At 35.0% G+C, this 20,257-nt stretch overlaps 3 protein-coding genes across 5 annotated transcripts in view; 1 reads left to right on the top strand and 2 right to left on the bottom strand.

Annotated features, from left to right (window-relative positions):
* LOC147838831 (odorant receptor 131-2-like) overlaps positions 1–20,257 on the bottom strand; it is a 1,093,102-nt gene that overhangs the window by 625,266 nt on the left and 447,579 nt on the right. The gene's annotated exons all lie outside the window — the stretch shown is intronic.
* Positions 1–20,257, top strand: part of capn5b (calpain 5b) — a 72,014-nt gene that overhangs the window by 41,028 nt on the left and 10,729 nt on the right. For both annotated transcript variants that reach the window (XR_015520292.1, XM_087301227.1), the window contains exons 4-7: positions 7,329–7,537; positions 7,627–7,819; positions 12,394–12,587; positions 19,865–19,942. Coding sequence is in view for 1 of the 2 variants with exons in the window: in XM_087301227.1 (XP_087157353.1) it covers positions 7,329–7,537; positions 7,627–7,819; positions 12,394–12,587; positions 19,865–19,942 (674 nt within the window). In the remaining variant the exon portion in view is untranslated. The remainder of the gene's footprint in view (positions 1–7,328; positions 7,538–7,626; positions 7,820–12,393; positions 12,588–19,864; positions 19,943–20,257) is intronic.
* On the bottom strand, positions 1,952–3,049 carry ompb (olfactory marker protein b). Its single transcript, NM_173281.2, is given in 1 exon segment — positions 1,952–3,049. A coding segment is annotated over 1 exon segment (468 nt). The 5' UTR covers positions 2,980–3,049; the 3' UTR covers positions 1,952–2,511.

Genomic DNA, 20,257 nt, shown 5'->3' on the forward strand with positions numbered 1-20,257 from the left:
GTGTGTGCATGCCTCTATCTGTGCCCCATGTCTTTGCAGCATCCTTTTATCCCACCCAGTCACATGCTCTCAGCACCGATACACACTCCAGGGCAGCAGCCCTTCTCAAGAGTCTTCCATTGCAAACTGTGAGGCCAAAAGATGACTTAAAATCATTTAAAAAAAGCGAAACAAGCATGCAAAAAAATTACTATTACTATGTACCCTCTGCAACAGTTTTTTTAAGTCGATTAATTAGTTAATTTATTCATGCATTTATTTAAACATGCAGGACTCCCATTCAGGGTTATTGTATTTAAACTAAAACTAATGCCATAAATTAAAATATTAATTAAAGTAAAATAAACATTATTTGGTATAAAATATGTAGATGATGTAAAATGAATATATTTTAATTTGTTCATTTATTTCAGCTAATTAGCATGGAAGTTTGAATTATTATTATTTCTTTAATTTTGAATTTGTTTTGTTTTATACTGTAGATATATTTAAGATATTACAAAAACAAAAACTAATCAAAAAATTACAAAATACCCTATATAATTACAAAATTTTTAACTACATTTTAAATGAGAAATATGAAAACAAAAGCAGTGTTACCTCAGTCTGTAATTTTATAAGTGTAACTTTCAGAAAATAATACATATAATATATATTACACATATAAATAAAATACATATACTGTGTGTGTGTGTGTGTGTGTGTGTGTGTGTATATATATATATATATATATATATATATATATATATATATATATATATACATATATATATATATATATATAGTGTATACAAAGTTGTGCTTAAAATAAATACTTCATTAGGTCAAAATTGTAAATAGGAATATTATTTTAAAAGACTATTCTGAAATTCATAAACAAGTGAAACTAGGGCACCTTGAAGTCAAACCAAATGAAAACTGAGAACCACTGCTAAAGGGCACAGCATTAATAACCCAGCACAGATATTTGCATCAATTATTCAAAAGATTAATGACTACAACCATTAAAAGTGCATGTTTTACTTTATTCATAAATAATTATGGTTTTCTTGAATTATTAGTGTGATGTATAGTATGTTAACTCCATTACAATCCCATTAAAGCCACAAAACAACTAAACATTAGCAATCAGACAAGTATAGCTCATCAAAATGACTGTTCAAGGCATAGTCTTTAGGAAAAATGACTGTGATCTTCTTGAGAAGTTAGTGTGATTTAAAGTACATTATCTTCATTACAGATAAAAACAGGGACAATCAGACTACAAAAAATGATTATAATTATACAAGATCCAATTGTACTGGTATATAACAATATAATATTGATTTATTTAGTTATCAGCCCCCCTTTGAGACTTCTTTTCTTTTTTAAATATTTCCCAAATGATGTTTAACCGAGCAAGGAAATTTTCACAGTATGCCTGATAATATTTTTTTTCTGGGGCAAGTCTTATTTGTTTTATTAATGCTTGAATAAAAACAGCTATACATTTTTTAATCACCATTTTAGGGACAAAATGATCATCCCTTTAAGCTATTTTTTTTTTTGATAGTCTACAGAACAAGCCATCAGTATACAATAACTTGCCTAATTTTCCTAACCAGCTTAGTTAACTTAATTAACCTAGTTAAGTCTTTAAATTTCACTTTAAGCTGTAAAGAAGTGTCTTGAAAAAAATCTAGTAAAGTATTATTTACTGTCATCATGGCAAAGATACAATAAATCAGTTATTAGAAATGAGTTATTAAAACTATTTTGTTTAGAAATGTGTTGAACAAATTTTCTCTCCGTTAAACAGAAATTAGGGGGGAAAATAAACAGGGGGGGCTAATAATTCTGAATTTAACTGTATAAATATATAGTGGGTTAACCTGCATTGAAATACAGTCATGCCAAAGTCACTAAAACAACTAAATTTGACAAAAAGTTTATAAAAAAAAGCCAAAGACTCTATTATAACTTAAATTTAATTTTATACATATTTAGGAACACATTTTAACTTTAACTGCATTTACAGTAGGTTATATCCATCAACAAAGTCACAAAAGCAGCTAAAAAGCTAAAAACGCCCAAGACCATCTTAATTAATTAATATAAACCAATTCTATTTATATTAGTATTTACGAACACATTTCAATTTATTCCTGAGTTATTAGTTTCATTTAAATTGCGTTATAACTCCCTTAAAGTCTCATCAAATTCAGAAAAGCAGCCAAATTTGAGAAATCAAATAAATAAATCTGGTCAAACTTTAAAGAAATGCAACTTTTAAAGACCTCATTATATCTAATTTCATAGGTCTTTAGGAACCCATTTTAATTAATTCGTGTATTATTAGCTTGGTATTTTATATTTATAGTTGTATGATTTGAAACAATCAAATCAAATTCAGCTTACTTAGAACAACTTGGTCATAATTTGACCAATTTTGCAATAATTTTCTAAAATATTCAACTACATTAAGCTGGAACAGACTGACCAGAAGAGAGCCGTTGTACCCTTCATTTTCTCTCACTTGGAGGTCTGGAATTCAATGGAGCATTCCACGCTCTCCGGACTCAAGCCGTCTTCAAAGGCGAACAGGAAATACATCACCTTTCGCACTTTGGCCAGCTCTGCTATCCTTTCACCAAACTCCTGTGCGTCGGCCTCATAACACTGGATGTTCTCGTCGTCTGCGCTCCTCCAGAAGAGTCCGGTGGGTTCCAGGAGCTGCCGGGTCATCAGGTGTGTGAGGTCGGGCGTCCAGAGCTGGGAAGTGGCGATGATGTTCAGGCGTCCCGGGCTGGAAATGCAGATGTTCCAGCAGGTGAAATGCAAGGCCTGTTCGGAGAAGTCCAGACTGTAGACGTGCTCGTTGGACTTGAGGAGACGCTCTCCGTCTTGACGTTTCTGTCCTCGTTGTTGTAGAGACTGAACGCGCAGACGCATCATCTCCGTCAGCTGGACATCAGGATTGAACGTCAACTCCAGAGACATGTTGTTGTTTTTTTAACTTACCGTTTTTTGTTTGTTTTTTTCTTCTTCTTGCGTCTACTGTGTGTCCTTGGTTTTTCTGCAGCTGCAATGAGCCTTTGTGCTCTGAAAGCAACTTATTTCACAGAGGGGGTTTTTTGTTTAGATATTTGTTGCTCCTGGCTACTGCAAGGGGGAATTTGAGACTTCTGGGTTTTGCTACATGTGTGTTTGTTTCACGTTTAACTAACGATAGGGTTGCTCGGAGGTGAACTGAATTGAGGGTCTGACCTGCAGTCAGTGTCTCAGCATGTACCTGAGCTCAGATAATGGACCTGCACTACTTTGAACAATCACCGCAGAGGTGTACTTGAAATCTAATCTCTGTTGTGTCCCAGAGGACCCGCACTGAATGAAAGAGATGTAGTTCTGCAGTTTACAGCTTCCAAAATCACCCCGGTGTCCTACACCCACAGAGGTCTTTAACATTCTGGGAAAATGATGCTTTTAAAGTCCATGTGAAATCAAAATTTACTGTGTTTATTTTCCAGCATGTATTGTTAGTCTTAAAGTGAACAATTAATCTGTGCAAGTTAATCCGCTGAAAGAAACAGTTTGGTGTAGTAATCTTAAATCAAAATCTGACTATTCGTTTTTGCTGTAGAATGGCAGTTCTTCCCTGATGACATAAAAGGTACAAGAAGCTTCTGAGTTTCTACTATCAGCTCCAATTCATGCTATACTTGCTCATTACATTTGGACAATCTCAACATTTCTGGAATTGTCTTACAGCATAGAAACTGAAATGTATGATTTATGAAAAAATTCATCCTCAGATCCTAAGCTAATATTGACAGTGTGAGAATAGCTGACTTTATTAAAATATAATATTTTAATAAAATAACTAAATTATTAAAGTTTAAAGGTAATCAACAACATCTTTAAATGTTTGTTATCAATTAAATTTAATTAAATATTTAGTTAAATATTTTAAAGTATTATTGAATAAATAAATTGTTGTTGTTGTTGTTGTTGTTGTTGTTATTGTTATTATTATTATTATTATTAATATTATTAATAATAATTTTATTATTATTATTATATCAAGTTAAAGAAGGAAAATAAAATCTAACCAGCCAGGTTATTATTTTCTGATGATTGTTTTTGTTTTTCTGGTAAAACTGACTACAACAAATAAATTCAAAGTTCAACGACTTGGGAGGAATACACACACACACATACACAAAAAAATCTGATTTTCACAACATGTTACCTTAATTTTTTCACAGTAAATTACATTCTTATCACTTTCATTCAGAATTTTATTGTGAAGTTAATCAAATTAGCATAAAACAACAAATTACTGTAAAAAGGGCTATATCTTTTGCATGTTAGTTATAGGAATTCAAACTATAATTGACTTTTTTGTATTAATACAAATTAACTTTTATGCTGATGGTGGCACTTTTTTCTTTTTAGAAATAACAATGTTATTGCAGCCCCAAAAACAGTTTGGTTGCATCTTTAAAAATGACTTGAAAGAAAATCATCCTGGTATAAAACGACATGAATGTCAAAGTAAGTTTTCATTTTTGGTGCACTGCACCTTTTTTTAATTTTAAAAGGTTAACCTGGAAATATGAAATAATTTTTAATGAACATAACTTTGTGCTTAGCTAAAAACTTAATAAAATAAACAGGAACAAAAGTAATTGATTTTTAAAACCAAACACTGTTAAAGTGATTTCAAAGTCAGAGTAAATGTCAGAATGACTAGCTGAGGAAAGCCTGCTTTACAATAAAATATATATTTAATAATAATAATAATGATACTGTGAAATCACAATAATAGACTTTAATATCTGCTGTGAAGTTACACTATATGGCTGTAATTTCATAGTAATTTAAAGTAACAAAATCACAGTAAACTACTGTTAACTTGCAGTAATTTGTTGTGAATTTACACTCAGTATTTTGCTGTGAAAGTAATGCAATTATTAGCCAGTAATTTACTGTGAATTTAAGTAAAGCAGCTACTTTTGGTTCCCACAGACTTAAAATAGATGAGCAATGTCATGAACATGATCATTATTGTTTATTTTTGTCAAGGTATGGGGGTGGTGAAGAGGAGGCGAGGGACCCAAATGCAGAGAATGAAGAGTTTAATGAAAAATAAAACAAAAACAAAACTCAAATCTCCCCACGTGGGGAAAAACACAACATCATATTACACACTCAACTAGACAAGGTTTGGAACTTGACAAGACAATACTTTAAACCACTGTTGTAGACTAGAAATCAGCAGATACAACAGGGAAGGGAACAATCAACAACGGACCAGCACAGAACAGAGCACACTAGGAGAATAAATAGGAAAGACAAACCAATAAACAGACAGGCGGACAGGTGAAAATAATAATTACAAACAAGGTAACAAGGTGGGTGGGACAAGACAATAGACGGGAGAGCGCATGACACAGAGAGACAATACAAGCCATGTGCTCACATAACACAACACTGAAGCACACGACAAAAGCACGTGACCACAACGTAAACACCGAGCCACGTGCTTTGACAAAAGACGCAAGACACGAGCACACGATGAATGAAAACACTCACCGTGCGGTCACACATGCAGCATGCATGCTTCATCCCAGCGCCGACCAAAACCGAAACCAACAAGACTGAGACGCTGGGAATGAAACACCATGCTGCTGACAGACGAAAACACAAACACGAGTACAAGAGCGCACGCGTCTGAGGGACGCAGAGCGCGCGCGCGGCCGCGTCAAGCAGGAGCGCGCACACTCTGCGTACACCCACGACGGCGCGCGCGCACACAGAGACAGAAACAGGACCAGACACGAGTAGTGTCCGAGATCTGCCACCAAAACAAGAATTTACAAGACCAGAGTGGCAGAACCCTGACAATTTTAATGTACTAGTTGTTGTCATTTTGAAAAAATGTTTTACCTTTTTTCAGGTTGTATTTATTTTGGTCCATTTCTTCTTTAACTTAAAACAATTGTATATTCGGCTGTTAAAATATTGTAATATAATATATAAGCAGGCGTGTGAGAGAATTTTTGTTATATTGATCACTTTTTTACCAACAGTGTTTGAACAACTTGTAAAGAAGGGTTAAAAAAGTTTTTTTCACAATTTCCTGTTGTCCCCTTTATGCTGATTTGTATGTGAAGGATATTTGTTTGCAAGGAAATCAAAAGGATGCGACTTTACAAACACTTTAACAGAGCAAGGAAATTTTCAAAGTATGATAAAATTTTTTCTTCTGGAGAAAATCTTATTTGTTTTATTTAGGCTGGAATGAAAGCAGTTTTTAATTTTTTAAATACTATTTTAAGGTCAAAATTATTAGCCCCTTTAAGCAATATTTTTTTTTGATAGTCTAACAAACCATTGTTATACAATAGCTTGCCTAATTACCCTAACCTGCCTAGTTAACCTAATTTACCTGTTTAAGGCTTTTAATATCATTTAAAGCTGTAAAGTAGTGCCTTGAAAAATATCTAGTAAAATGTTATTTGCTGTCATCATGGCAAGGATAAAATAAATCAGTTATTAGAAATGAGTTATTAAAACTAATATGTTTAGACATGTGCTGAAAAAATCGTCTCTTCGTTAAACAGACTTCGTTATAAAAAATAATAATACAATGGAAGTCAGTGGTTGTCAGCCACCAGCTTTCTTCAAAATATATTATTTTGTGTTTAACAGAAGTAAGAAACTCAAAAGTTTCAACTTAAATAAGTGAAGAGTGAGTAAATTATGACTTTGTTTTTATTATCTCTTTAACATGCTTAAAGCAATTATTGGAGTTGTTGTCTTGGAGGCTGCCAATTATAAACAATTTTGCTTTAAAAATAGTAAAATGATGAACTAAAGTAAAAATAAATGTGTAGAAAATGTAAAAGTAATGCAAAGAAAAAAAATATATAAAAAAAATAAATTCTAATAATTCAATTTTAAAAAACGATAAACGATTAACAATCTGAAATATAGTCCTGATTTTAGTTGCCTGCTTTATATAATGTTAGCAATTGTTTATAATTATTATCAGGCGATATATCAAACTACATAATAAAAAAGTATTGCAGACATAAATTATAGTTAAAAGAGTATTGTGGTCTTTCAGTAATCCAATGGTCTCAAACTAAATTCCTGGAGGGCCGCAGCTCTGCACAGTTTAGCTGCTTAATAGTCTCTAGTCTTGAACACCTTGATTAGTTGGATCAGCTGTGTTTAATTAGGGTTGGATCAAAACTGCAGAGCTACAGCCCTACAGGAGTTTAAGACCTATGTAGTAAACACTACATGTCATGATATAGGAAGAACTGTGTGTGGTTTTCTAGGTTATCCCAGACTGGAAGGAGCAGGAATGGGACCCGGAGAAGGCTGATTCTTATGCAGGAATCTTTCACTTCCGCTTCTGGCGGTTTGGCGAATGGGTAGACGTAGTGATCGATGACCGTCTGCCCACGGTGGACAACCAGCTGGTTTACTGCCATTCCAATGACAGCAATGAGTTCTGGAGCGCCCTTGTGGAAAAAGCCTATGCCAAGTAAACACTTCAGGCTAATTCAAAAAGGTTTGTACTGAGACTGACTTTAAAGTAAAGTGATGCTGAGGTCTTTCTCTGTACCAATCAAGAGTCTATGGCTGTTATGAAGCACTGGATGGTGGGAACACGGCTGATGCTCTGGTGGATTTCACTGGTGGTGTGTCTGAACCGATGGACCTGCTGGAGGGTCAGTTCGCTCAGGATGAAACTGCCAGAAACCAGCTCTTCGAGAGGGTGCTTAAGGTTCATAATCGAGATGGCCTCATCAGCTGCTCCATCAGGGTGAGAGTAATACAGTGCTATTTTTTTATACTTTATTCCTTAGTTTGTCATATTTTATTTTATTTTCATTTTATTTTAATTTATTACTTTTTGCAATTTTTTTCTCTTTAATTTAATTGTGTATTTTATTTAGATTTTTTTGTTGTTGTTTTGTGGCGACGCAGTGGCGCAGTAGGTAGTGCTGTCACCTCACATCAAGAAGGTCACTGGTTTGAGCCTCGGCTGGATCAGTTGGCGTTTTGGTGTGGAGTTTTCATGTTCTCCCTGTGCATGTGTGGGTTTCCTCTGGGTCCTCTGGTTTCCCCCACAGCCCAAAGACATGCGGTATAGGTGAATTGGGTAAGCTAAATTGTCCGTAGTGTATGAATGTGAATGCGTGTGTGTGGATGTTTCCGAGAGATGGGTTGCGGCTGGAAGGACATCCGCTGCGTAAAAACGTGTTGGATAAGTTGGCCCTACATTCCGCTGTGGCGACTCCAAATTAATAAAGGGACTAAGCCGAAAAGAGAATGAATTAATGTTGTTTTATTTTAGTTTGTATATTTTATTATGTTTGCTCCTGTTTCCTTAATTGATATAATTTATTCCCTAATTGACATGACTTCCTGTCCACCATCTTGAATTTATTTACAAATCTGTTGTTTCAAACTTTCCATAGATCATTAACCCAATTTCCACCAAATTTGGCTCAGACCATGCTGCCAAAAAGTTATAGAATTTTCCAGTTGCTCTGTTGCTTGTTGCCGTGCTTGTTTATGATGTGGCCGCTGGGCTGCTTGGCCCTGATAATTGCTGCTTGGAGCTATATTTTAATTTAATTTAATTCAATTTTATCCATTTTCTTTTTCGACTTAGTCCCTTTATTAATCTGGGGTCACCACAGCGAAATGAACCAGCAACTTATCCAGCATACGGTATGCTTTATTCAGCAGATGCCCTTCCAGCTGCAACCCATCACAAGGAAACATCCATACACACTCATTCACACACATACACTACAGACAATTTTAGCTTAGCTAATTCACCTATACCACATGTCTTTGGACTGTAAAGGAAATCAGAGCACCCAAAGGAAACTCACGCGAACATGGGGAGAACATGCAAACTCCACACAGAAATGCCAACTGACCCAGCCAAGGCTCGAACCAGCGAACTTCTTGCTGTGAGGCGACCAAGCTGCCCTATTTTATTTTATTTTATTTTATTTCATTTTATTTTATTTTATTTTATTTTATTTTATTTTATTTTATTTTATTTTATTTTATTTTATTTTATTTTATTCATTGGTTTGTAAAATTTGATTTTCATTTTATTTCATTTGATTACTTTTTGCTTTTTTATCTAATTTAATTGTGTATTTTATTTAGGTTTATGTTGTTTTGTTTATTTTAGTTTGTATATTTTATTATGTTTTTTCCTGTTTTCTTGTGTGCATTGTTTAATTTTGTTTGTTTATTTTTTTGTGTTCCATTAAATTGTTGTGTTATTTATTTAGCTTAACTTAGCAGTAATATTTTATTTGACTTTTACTTTTCATTTTATGACATTTTATTATATTTCATTGCTTTATTTTAGTTTTTATCTTACTATTTGTATTTTTACTATTGTATATTTCGTGTACTATTTGTTTAATTTAGTTATTTTATTTACAGTTTTGTATATTATTTTACTCTCTTTTTTTTATTCCCATTTTGTACATTTTATGTACATATGCATCAGCATGTGTCTCACGTCTGTCAAGATTTGTATTCTGGCACACATTCATCCATTAATCCAGCCATCCATCACTTTTTTCTGCCTTCATTTATTTTCTTACATAAAAGTGTACTTTCCCAGACTCAAAGTAATCTTGGATTATGTGTGACTTGCTTATCAATGGTCTGTGAAACCTTTCATCCGTAAAAAGAAAAAAGAAAAAAAACAACAACACACATTTTGAATATCTTTATACCTGAGAGTTATTTTTTCACTAGAATATCAAACCAAATGTCTCTAAATACTTCAGCTCACTATATGAACTTAACATTGTATGTTAAGCAACATTAATAAATCCATTTGAGGAGCATTATCTGATGTACCAGACAGGCCTATAATATTAATAGATTTTCTGGGGATCATAACACAAGCTCCATCAAGCTTCATCATAACTTCAGTCTTTTTATGCAAATGAGAAGAAGAAAATCATGCTGTTTGTACAGACTTTAAAAAGCTGTTATATATATATATATGACAAAGCCCTTCTATGTTCAAACTCATTCGTTCTTCATTGTCCAAAAAAAGTGATTTCGTCGACATAATTATGCTTGTCACTAGCTTACGGTATGTCTATGCATAATGTCCTCTTCATTTGCATAGCTCAATGGAGTGTAATAAATGGGCGTGGCTTGTCCTCTACTGATTAACACCACCATACAGTACTTCACTGTAGCATGAAATAACGGCTCGTGTTTTCATAATCGATAATTCACAGGCAGCGCATGTGCTTGCATGCTAATTAGGGATGAAAATGATTAAGCTTTTTTGCATAGAGCTTAAAGAGGTCATCTACTGACATTTTTGTTTATGTTTTAAGTGTTTCCTGAGGTTTTCTTATAACATTATCATGGTTTTTAAATCAAAACTAATTAACTGTGTAATAATAGGTGGACTTTAGACTCTGGTGTGAACATTCACTTGCTAACAGTTTGCATATTTACAACTTTTTCAAAGTTTGAAGTGACCTGTGTGTGTCCACCATTGTGCATATCTCCATATGTTGGACAGAATACATCCTTCATAGAAAGATGCTACTGTCATTTAAATTAAAACATTTAGATTCTCACTACATTTCTGGAATAACAGACAAATAGTAAACTGGTAATACAAACAGTTATTCAGACTTGTGTAGTATGACATTACTATTTGATCTGTTTCAGTCAGCACTGCATTATCTTTTGGCTAAATTTTTTTAATAATATAATAAAAATACAACTTATTATTTACAAGTGTCGAACTGTGCGTTGTTTGTAATCCAATCTGCAATGTTATGAAGTGAACAAAACATCAAGTTCTTTAATCTCAAAATCACAATCCACAGCCCACACACACAAAAATCTGTGGAACTGTGAGAAAAGCAAACTCAATGTTTTTATATTAATATTCCTTGCACGTATAACATGTTTACAAAATTCACTTACCTCTAAGCTGCTACTTTGCACTTTGCACTTTTGCCATACTGCACCTAATTGCACTACAATAAATACCTCAACTTGGTCATATTCTGGAACAATAGGATATATGGTAACTGTTCACAGTTTATTAGTGTCTATTATTTAATTCATCTTGTACTATATTAGTTAAATGTTTAGTTTATGTCTAGTGTGTGTCATATTTTTGTTTTTAAATTGCACATTGGAGTATGGGAGAAACGCAATTTCAGTCTGCTGTGTAATGTACTGTTGCATGGTTTGATTGACAATAAAGTTGACTTGACTTGACTTGACTTAATGGCACATTTGGAACTTCATAAATCAGTTCTTCCACTCTTTCTCAATGTTGAGATCAGAAGAAAGGTGTGATTTTCCACAACATGGCAACACACAGCATCTTTTTATCTTCAGAACATCTTTATCATTTAGTATCCATACATACCTGCCTTTGTCTCATTATTTATAGTGCGTGAATCAGTAGGTGGCGCTAATCAGGCAGTGATGACCTTCTGAGGAGGCGGAGTTTAGGGTGTTTTCACACCTGCCTTATTTAGTTTGGTTGAATCACACTAGAGTTCATTTTCCCTCTTGGTGTGAATGTAGCAATAGCACTCGAGTGCGCACCAAAGCAAGCCAAAAAAGCGTACAGAGACATCCTTGAAGATGTGGTCTCGGCACGCTTTCAAACGAACCATGGAGTGGTTTGTTTGTGGTGAGAACATGATCTGAACTAAAACAGATCCAATCACAAAAAGTACTGCACCTTATTGAACTAATTCAGCTGCTGTAGTCTGATGCACTGTCCCATCTTATGGTGTGTGGAGGAAAAATATTTTTTGACAGCCTTCGCCATTTGCAATGCATTAAAATATTCTTTTCCTGCCACAGTCATGCATCATTGTCAAAATGTATAGTTAATCTAAAGTGACGTATACACACTACATAGTACACTATGACCAGGGATATAATCAGCCAGCACAGTCATCCCTCCATAGTAAAAAGTGACATTGGAGTTCCACTGGCATTTTCCTGCACACTAATTCTGACCAATCGAAAATCGGTTTAGGAAATATGTTCAATAACATCTGGCCAATGAGTGATATTGTCACATGACTGCCTTTTGGTTCTTTTTAACTGGTTCGGACCAGAGCAATCAGTGTGGTGGGAAAAGGACCCAAAAACCCTTGGTCTGAACCAAATGAACCAAAAGCACCCTTTCATAATTAACATTCCTCAACCTGTTTTTTTGGTCCTAACGAGAAACTTTAGAATACTGAAACTTGATGTTTTTATAGTACAATGATTTTGTTGATTTGGATTCTAGGTTCATGACCTCTTTAAATTTTGTTATCAGAATCTAAATCAAGCTTTACATTTGGTATGCAGGCAACCACAGTAGAGGACATGGAAGCACGACTGGACTGTGGATTAGTGAAAGGCCATGCTTACGCAGTGACCGACGTACGCAAGGTCCGTCTGGGACATGGCCTACTGGCTTATTTTAAGTCTGAAAAGCTGCACATGATCCGCATGAGGAACCCCTGGGGTGAGAAGGAGTGGAGTGGACCATGGAGTGACAGGTGAGAATGACCTCTACTGGCCTGGAGATCAGAGAGCATCTAGAGCACAAGTGTCAAATCCAGTTCCTGGAGTGCTGCAGCTCTGCACAGTTTAGTTCCAACCCTACTTCAACACACTTACCTGGAGGTTTCAAATGGAACTGATGGACTCAATTAGTTTGATCAGGTGTGTTTAATTAGGGTTGAAACTAAATTGTGCAAAGCTGTAGCTCTCCAGGAACTGGATTTGACACCTGTGATCTAGAGCAGTGGTTCTCAAAGTGGGGGTCGGGACCCCCGAAGGGGTCGCGAGACAATGAAGGGGGGTCGCCTGGTGATTTCCAAAAATCTATTTATTTATATTAAACCATAAGAATTACCATATTTTATCAATAAACTACTGAAGAGAAAAATTGTTGTTTATAGTTAATATATACTATATAGTTACTACAGTAGCTTATAGTTACTAGTTCTATTGGATTGCGACCCCTGGTGTAATTACATAATTTTAAAGACACACCAATGGCGTCAGATGCAGCAGATTGATTTTATAACATCAGGTTAAACTTTCTGGCACATTTACAGCTCTGATTTCAGATACAGCTCTGGTCTATTGGTGTGTGTGCGCTATTGCATGCAAGGTTTCTGTATATATAATCACCTCAGAGGATATTGGGGGTCGCGAGTCACTAGCTTTGTTATTTTGGGGGTCGCAAGCTAAAAAGTTTGGGAACCCCTGATCTAGAGCATGCTCCATAAAGAATAATCATTGTTCAGTGTTCATACTTTTTTTAACACAGGTTCATTGTAGATGCATTCTTCAGCCTGCATTTTTTTTAAAACTGCAAAACCTTACTTTAAAATACATAGTTTTAAAGTTTCTCTGTAAAAAGAAACACTATGGGGCAGCGTGACACCAACAACCTTTGTTCCTTTTCACACTAATGATAATTATGACTAATATAATAAAGAATTTCCCTGTATTGGGAGCTGGAGGGGGATCCATTGCATAAAACAAATGCCAGAATCGCTGGCAGTTCATTCCTCTGTGGTGTTCCTTGATAAATAAGGGGCTGAGCCAAAGGAAAATGAATGATTAAATAATAAAGGACTTTTTCCTACAATTCATTGCATAACACAAAATAAATACCATAACACAATTTAACAGTGTCTATGAATTGTTATCGAATATGATTGTCTATCACCATACAGACAACTGTTCTGGCATGATCAGTTTGCTTGGTAGCTCACTTTGTTCATTGTTGTACTGTGATGCCGAGAGCTCAAGTTTAAGTCTAATTAAAGAATCCACAAAAACAATGTAAAATAAAGATAAAAAATGTGGTTGCAGACACTTTTCTCTTATGTTTGCTTTTAAAAACACTGTTAGTTAGATTTAGAGAAGAGTTCTGTTTCTTGTTCTCTCTAGGTCAGTGGTTCTCAAACTGTGGTACATGTACCACTAGTGGTACGCAGGCTTCCTTCTAGTGGTACGCGGAGAAATAAAATATATCATATGTACATGCTACATATATTTCAAAACTTATCAAAAATGATTTATATATGCATATGATGACATATGGCCTATATTTCTAAGGTCCAGGCAACATTAATACTTTGCATTTAATTACAGATTTTTTATTTTTTTTTTTTTTTTTTTACTGTTTAAGAACAGTAACCTTTCATTTTGAACTTTTAAATTTTAATTTAAACATTTTATTTTTATTTGTTTGTTTGTCTGTTTGTTTGTATTTTTTACATATAACACAGTGCAGTGTTAATGTTCTAACTATTTATAATGTTTAAAATGGCTGACAATAATAGATATTTTTTATAATTATTAATCTGCCTCATTTTTTAACTGTGCAGTGCTGTAGCTGTTTCACTGGGCCTACTACGCTAATGTATTTCAATACTGCTCATTATGGTGGTACTTGGAAAGACCATTCTTTTCTGAGGTTGTACTTGATGTAAAAAGTTTGAGAACTACTGCTCCAGGTGATCTGCACAACAAACCCCACCTTCTAATGCAGTGGTACAACTCTTCATGTATGAAAGTAAATCAGTAGCAATACTTGAGAGCTTGCAAATGTAAATGTGAGCACTTGTGATAATAATATTTGTATGTGTAGGTTGAAATGTACACTCACAGCTCTGATGTGAACAGCTGAAATCCTCGATTTGCACACACACACAACAATCCACACACTTGTGTTTTAAATTCGAAGTTGCAGATTAATAGTTGTGTATTTGTAAAATGTCATTCACAAATACAAAGTGACAGACACACGTGTGCACGGCAAATTTAAATGCATCTTTGCTCTACAACCACAGGTCGGCACTCACAACCTCTCAGATTCATCAGTACAACTACAAATCTCCCGCGCTCTGACTTTTGCTACACATCTCCCGCGATCTCTGTAGCAGAACTCATCTGAGCACTTGCAAATGCAGAGGCGTGAGCAGCGCGTGGCGGGGGAGGGGCGGGGCAGGTGTAAAGCTGTTTCATTGGCTGAAGCCTGACCAATGAACAATGCCAGCAGCCAACAGGACTGAGGTGCAAAATAATCATTTCCCACGATTATTTTATTATTTAGGGTTTATTTAAACTCTTTTCTGAAGAGATTCTTGTTAAAAATCATAAATTCTGTGGAAATGTACATACCAGTAAAAGAGCAGCAAAGCCAGTTTATTGGCTAGAGCCAGCCAATGAGATGGGGCGTTTCTGTTTGTCAGCACACAGGGCAGCTCACATTGTTGGAGGCCTCGAGCAATCAGAGGGTAAGTTATGATTTTTTAATAATTATCTATATGTTCAATACTGTTAGCTAAGCTAAGGACTGTGCTGGGTGCTTCTCTTGTTTGTTTGTTTTTATATAAGAAACAGTTATGAGTTATCTAGGAGCTGCTTTCAATCATGTTATATGGTTCTAAAGATACGATTCAACCCACATGAAATAAGAAGTTGTAATAGCATTTATAGTAAACAATATTACGTTTTTGAACCATACTAACTATAATAAACTGTATTATACTGTATATATTGCAGTATCTACAACTTTGTTAATGAATGCAACAGCACACTGTAGTATTAACTAGCATGAATTTTAATAAATTGAAGTATACATATATATATATATATATATATATATATATATATATATAGCTTAAATTTGAAAAAATTGAAATATAGCTATGTTTAAAACTAAACATTCTAATGCCATTTATTATGCAAATATCAAGTTGAAACAAATCTGTTAAGAGCACGTATTTATATGTAAAACCTAATACATTTTAAAGCATTTTCATTTCTTTCTAATTTATACATCTACATGCATTACATCTGATTTAGGTCCACAACTTGCATCCTTCAACATGATATGTGTGTTCAAAGGAAGAGCAACTAGGTGAGGGAGACAGTGTCCATCGCTCGGCTGAGGGTCCACTTTGAGCATCTCATCTGCAGGGTTAAGCAATATAAGCTAAACAGTCATCATCTCTCTCTATTACAGCGAGCATCAACCAGCTTTACACAATGGCTTGCTTTCTGACCATTAGTAAAGGCTTGAGCAAAGTATTAAAGAGGAGATAATATTTGATGGGTAATGATGAAGTGGGATTTACCACCTCCATCTCATTATGAACAAGGAAAAACCCTGAAATATTTCAATACAAGTAACTAGACATTTGCGCTACACTTATTTGGACTGTAAATTTTATTTGACAAATTACATTCCCTTACAGAACAGGTGTCAAACTCAGTTCCTGGAGGGCTGCAGCTTTGCAAAGTTTAGTTCTAACCCTAATTAAACACACCTGATCAAACTAATTGAGTCCTTCAGGTTTGTTTGAAACTTTCACTTAAGTGTGTTGAAGCAGGGTTGCAACTAAAAACGTGCAGGGTTACGGCCCTTCAGGAACTGAGTTTGACACCCCTACCTTACAGTAAAGTGTAAAAAAACTACATTAAACAATTATCAAAATAAAAGTTGTGTTTGTGGGTGAGTGTGTGTTTTGTTCAAATCTGTAGTCATCTTGGCAAGTAAAAAGAGAAAATAAAGTCGGCTTCCTCTTGAATGATCTGAATCATTTTGAAGTGTTTGTAGATGAGCTGGAGCCTCATGTCATCTTTAGCATAAATAACATCCTATTCAAGCTATGCAGCTTCTCTGAGTTCCTCATCGACTTCAAACATGCTGATCTCTCCTGTCACTCCATCCTTACAGGAAACTGAGAAATAACCTATAGTTAGTTACGTTGATAATTAAAAAAGTGATATAAAAGGACACACTGTACACAAATATGTAAATAGATGGATAGACGATATGATGCAGGTTATAATAACAAAAACCGGTATGATCGGTAAGAAACTGAAACGCCTAGTGTTATTTTTAATTGCTATTAATGTGTGTGTGTGTGTGTAAATATACTTCAATTTATTAAAATTCATGCTAGTTAATACTACAGTGTGCTGTTGCTTTCATTAACAAAGTTGTAGATACTGCAATATAAACAGTATAATACAGTTTATTATAGTTAGTATGGTTCAAAAACGTAATATTGTTTACTATAAATGCTATTACAACTTCTTATTTCATGTGGGTTGAATCGTATCTCTAAAACCATATAACATGATTGAAAGCAGCTCCTAGATAGCTCATAACTGTTTTCTCATATAAGAAACAAACAAGAGAAGCACCCAGCACAGTCCTTAGCTTAGCTAACAGTATTGAACATATAGATAATTATTAAAAAATCATAACTTACCCTCTGATTGCTCGAGGCCTCCAACAACGTGAGCTGCCCTGTGTGCTGACAAACAGAAATGCCCCATCTCATTGGCTGGCTCTAGCCAATAAACTGGCTTTGCTGCTCTTTTACTGGTATGTACATTTCCACAGAATTTATGATTTTTAACAAGAATCTCTTCAGAAAAGAGTTTAAATAAACCCTAAATAATAAAATAATCGTGGGAAATGATTATTTTGCAACTCAGTCCTGTTGGCTGCTGGCATTGTTCATTGGTCAGGCATCAGCCAATCAAACAGCTTTACACCTGCCCCGCCCCTCCCCCGCCCCGCGCTGCTCACGCCTCTGCATTTGCAAGTGCTCAGATGAGTTCTGCTACAGAGATCGCGGGAGATGTGTAGCAAAAGTCAGAGCGCGGGAGATTTGTAGTTGTACTGATGAATCTGAGAGGTTGTGAGTGCCGACCTGTGGTTGTAGAGCAAAGATGCATTTAAATTTGCCGTGCACACGTGTGTCTGTCACTTTGTATTTGTGAATGACATTTTACAAATACACAACTATTAATCTGCAACTTCGAATTTAAAACACAAGTGTGTGGATTGTTGTGTGTGTGTGCAAATCGAGGATTTCAGCTGTTCACATCAGAGCTGTGAGTGTACATTTCAACCTACACATACAAATATTATTATCACAAGTGCTCACATTTACATTTGCAAGCTCTCGAGTTTCGCAACTGATTTACCTTCATATTCATGCCGCTTGTGCATGCAAGCCACACACCTCCATTGGAAAAAACAAACTTGCGCAAAATCTGGAAAAGACCAATATGAGAACGGTCCCTAAAATGCCGCCATCATTTGCAATCTCCAGAAGTTGATCTTCTTGCACAGGCAAGGTGGCTTCACCTAATTTGTTGACAAATGTGTTGCGAATCCATTCCTTGGCAGTCCCTCACTGGGCATTTTCTCATTACCAAAGAAACTTTCCAAAGACATCTGTTTCTTATTCGTTTTGCTGCTTGTGGGTTAAATTTGGGCGCTCAAGTGACTAAGATGTAAGCAAGAGCGTATGGTCATTTTCAAAATAAAAGACTTTTCAAAATGAAAGATCGTTCAGACTCGGGTAATAAAATAAAACGGAAATAATTAATAATTTCTTTGGCGCCCTAGTACCAATTGATCTACAGACTGGTACTGATGGTTGAGGACCACTGTTCTCATGAATTTATACAAGAAGGACGTCTGTACACTAAGTAGCATATTTCAAATTCCCAAAAAAATATAGACAGCACCCTCTAGTAGATTTGTCATTTGAAACATGCAATGAAATATAGCTACAGTAGAGTAACGTATTTTACATTTTGCAAAAATGTCATCCAAATTGAACACAGTGCAAATTACATTCATATATATGATTTATTGATTATGGTTTTAAATCATATTCAAGTCACATTTTGGTAGTCATATTTACCCTGGCTGAATTTTTTGTGAATTTTAGTCTTACTTTCTCACACTAAGTAAAATGTAAACACATCAGACGATGTTGTGGATGATGAAATAAGCTTAGATTTGTTTCACAAACAAGGCAGTATTATGCAGGTTGAGCTGAAATCAAATCAATCTGGACTCCCAGTGTGAACAAAAACCAATTTGAAAGCGATACACAATCCCAAATTCCTCTTATAAGCACCAAAGCTAAGTGTCAATATACTAGCTACAGTATACTGTATGTCATGGCAGGCACTATAATCAGACACGTCTTCCCAACACTTATTTATACATATTCTCTACTGAGCAGAAATGATTTGTCAATTTTTGCATCAATAGGGTATTTCAGTACTGTACCTCCTCAGAGACTAGAGCAAAGCATTTCTCTCACTGCTCTTGAGATACTTTCAGTATAAATAACACATAAGCGAAGTGTCTATTCTTATCGCTTGCTAGCGTGAAATTGAGAAATCAAGCCAGGCAAGGCTGGAATAAAATAAGCAGAAGCTGTGATTGAAACAGAGAGGTCTGAGGGTGTTTAGACATCCACCTCCTTTCGTTTAAATAACCGTGCTCTTGTTTGGTGACACCTACCCTTAAATATCCACCGGCTTCATATTAAAGCCGGGTCCTGTCATTTGAGAGAGGAAAATCTGAGCAATCCTTTCCATCATTCTTTGCTCAAATACTACAACAGGGTTATATTAGCCTCTGAATTATTTACTAGCCAGCCGGAAGAGTCTTTTTGAGGTGAAAGCAGTCTTTCTTCATATTTCTGCTTGATAAATTATTTATTCAGGGCTTGATTAGAAATATCAGACTTGGCTAAGTGTTTTGTTTCTTTCACAGTGCACTGGAAAAAAAGGGCTAGTGTGTAGTGTTAGCTTGTTCAGTGCTGTGTGTGTGTGTGTGTGTGTGTGTGTGTGTGTGTGTGTGTGTTTGTGTGTGTGTGTGTGTGTGTGTGTGTGTGTGTGTGTGTGTGTGTGTGTGTGTGTGTGTGTGTTTATAATGGATATGTGTTTAGTTTTGATATATCTAGGTAATCGCTGGTTTATTTTGTAGCTCAGAAGAGTGGAAGAAAGTGAGCAAGAGTGAGAGAGAGAAGCTGGGCGTCACTGTTCAGGATGATGGAGAGTTTTGGTGAGGTTTGCTCATTTATATTTATGCGTTTAACAGCATTTTGCTTTCATCTATGACTTGCTAAAAAAGAGCAGAAGCAACACATATGGGTGAAACACTGACATATCTTTAACTTTCACTGGTAAAAATTATTATCTTTTGCTAATTATCTAATGCTTTTGCATTTCTTATGTTAATAAATTTAAAGCATTTGGCTGATATTAGAGTTCATTGTATATTATATTATATTATATTATATAATATTATATTATATTATATTATATTATATTATTTTATATTATATTATTATATTATATTATATTATATTATATTATA

The sequence above is a fragment of the Danio rerio genome, chromosome 21, assembly GCF_052040795.2.
Source record: "Danio rerio strain M-AB ecotype USA chromosome 21, GRCz13ab, whole genome shotgun sequence".
Taxonomy (NCBI): domain Eukaryota; kingdom Metazoa; phylum Chordata; class Actinopteri; order Cypriniformes; family Danionidae; genus Danio; species Danio rerio.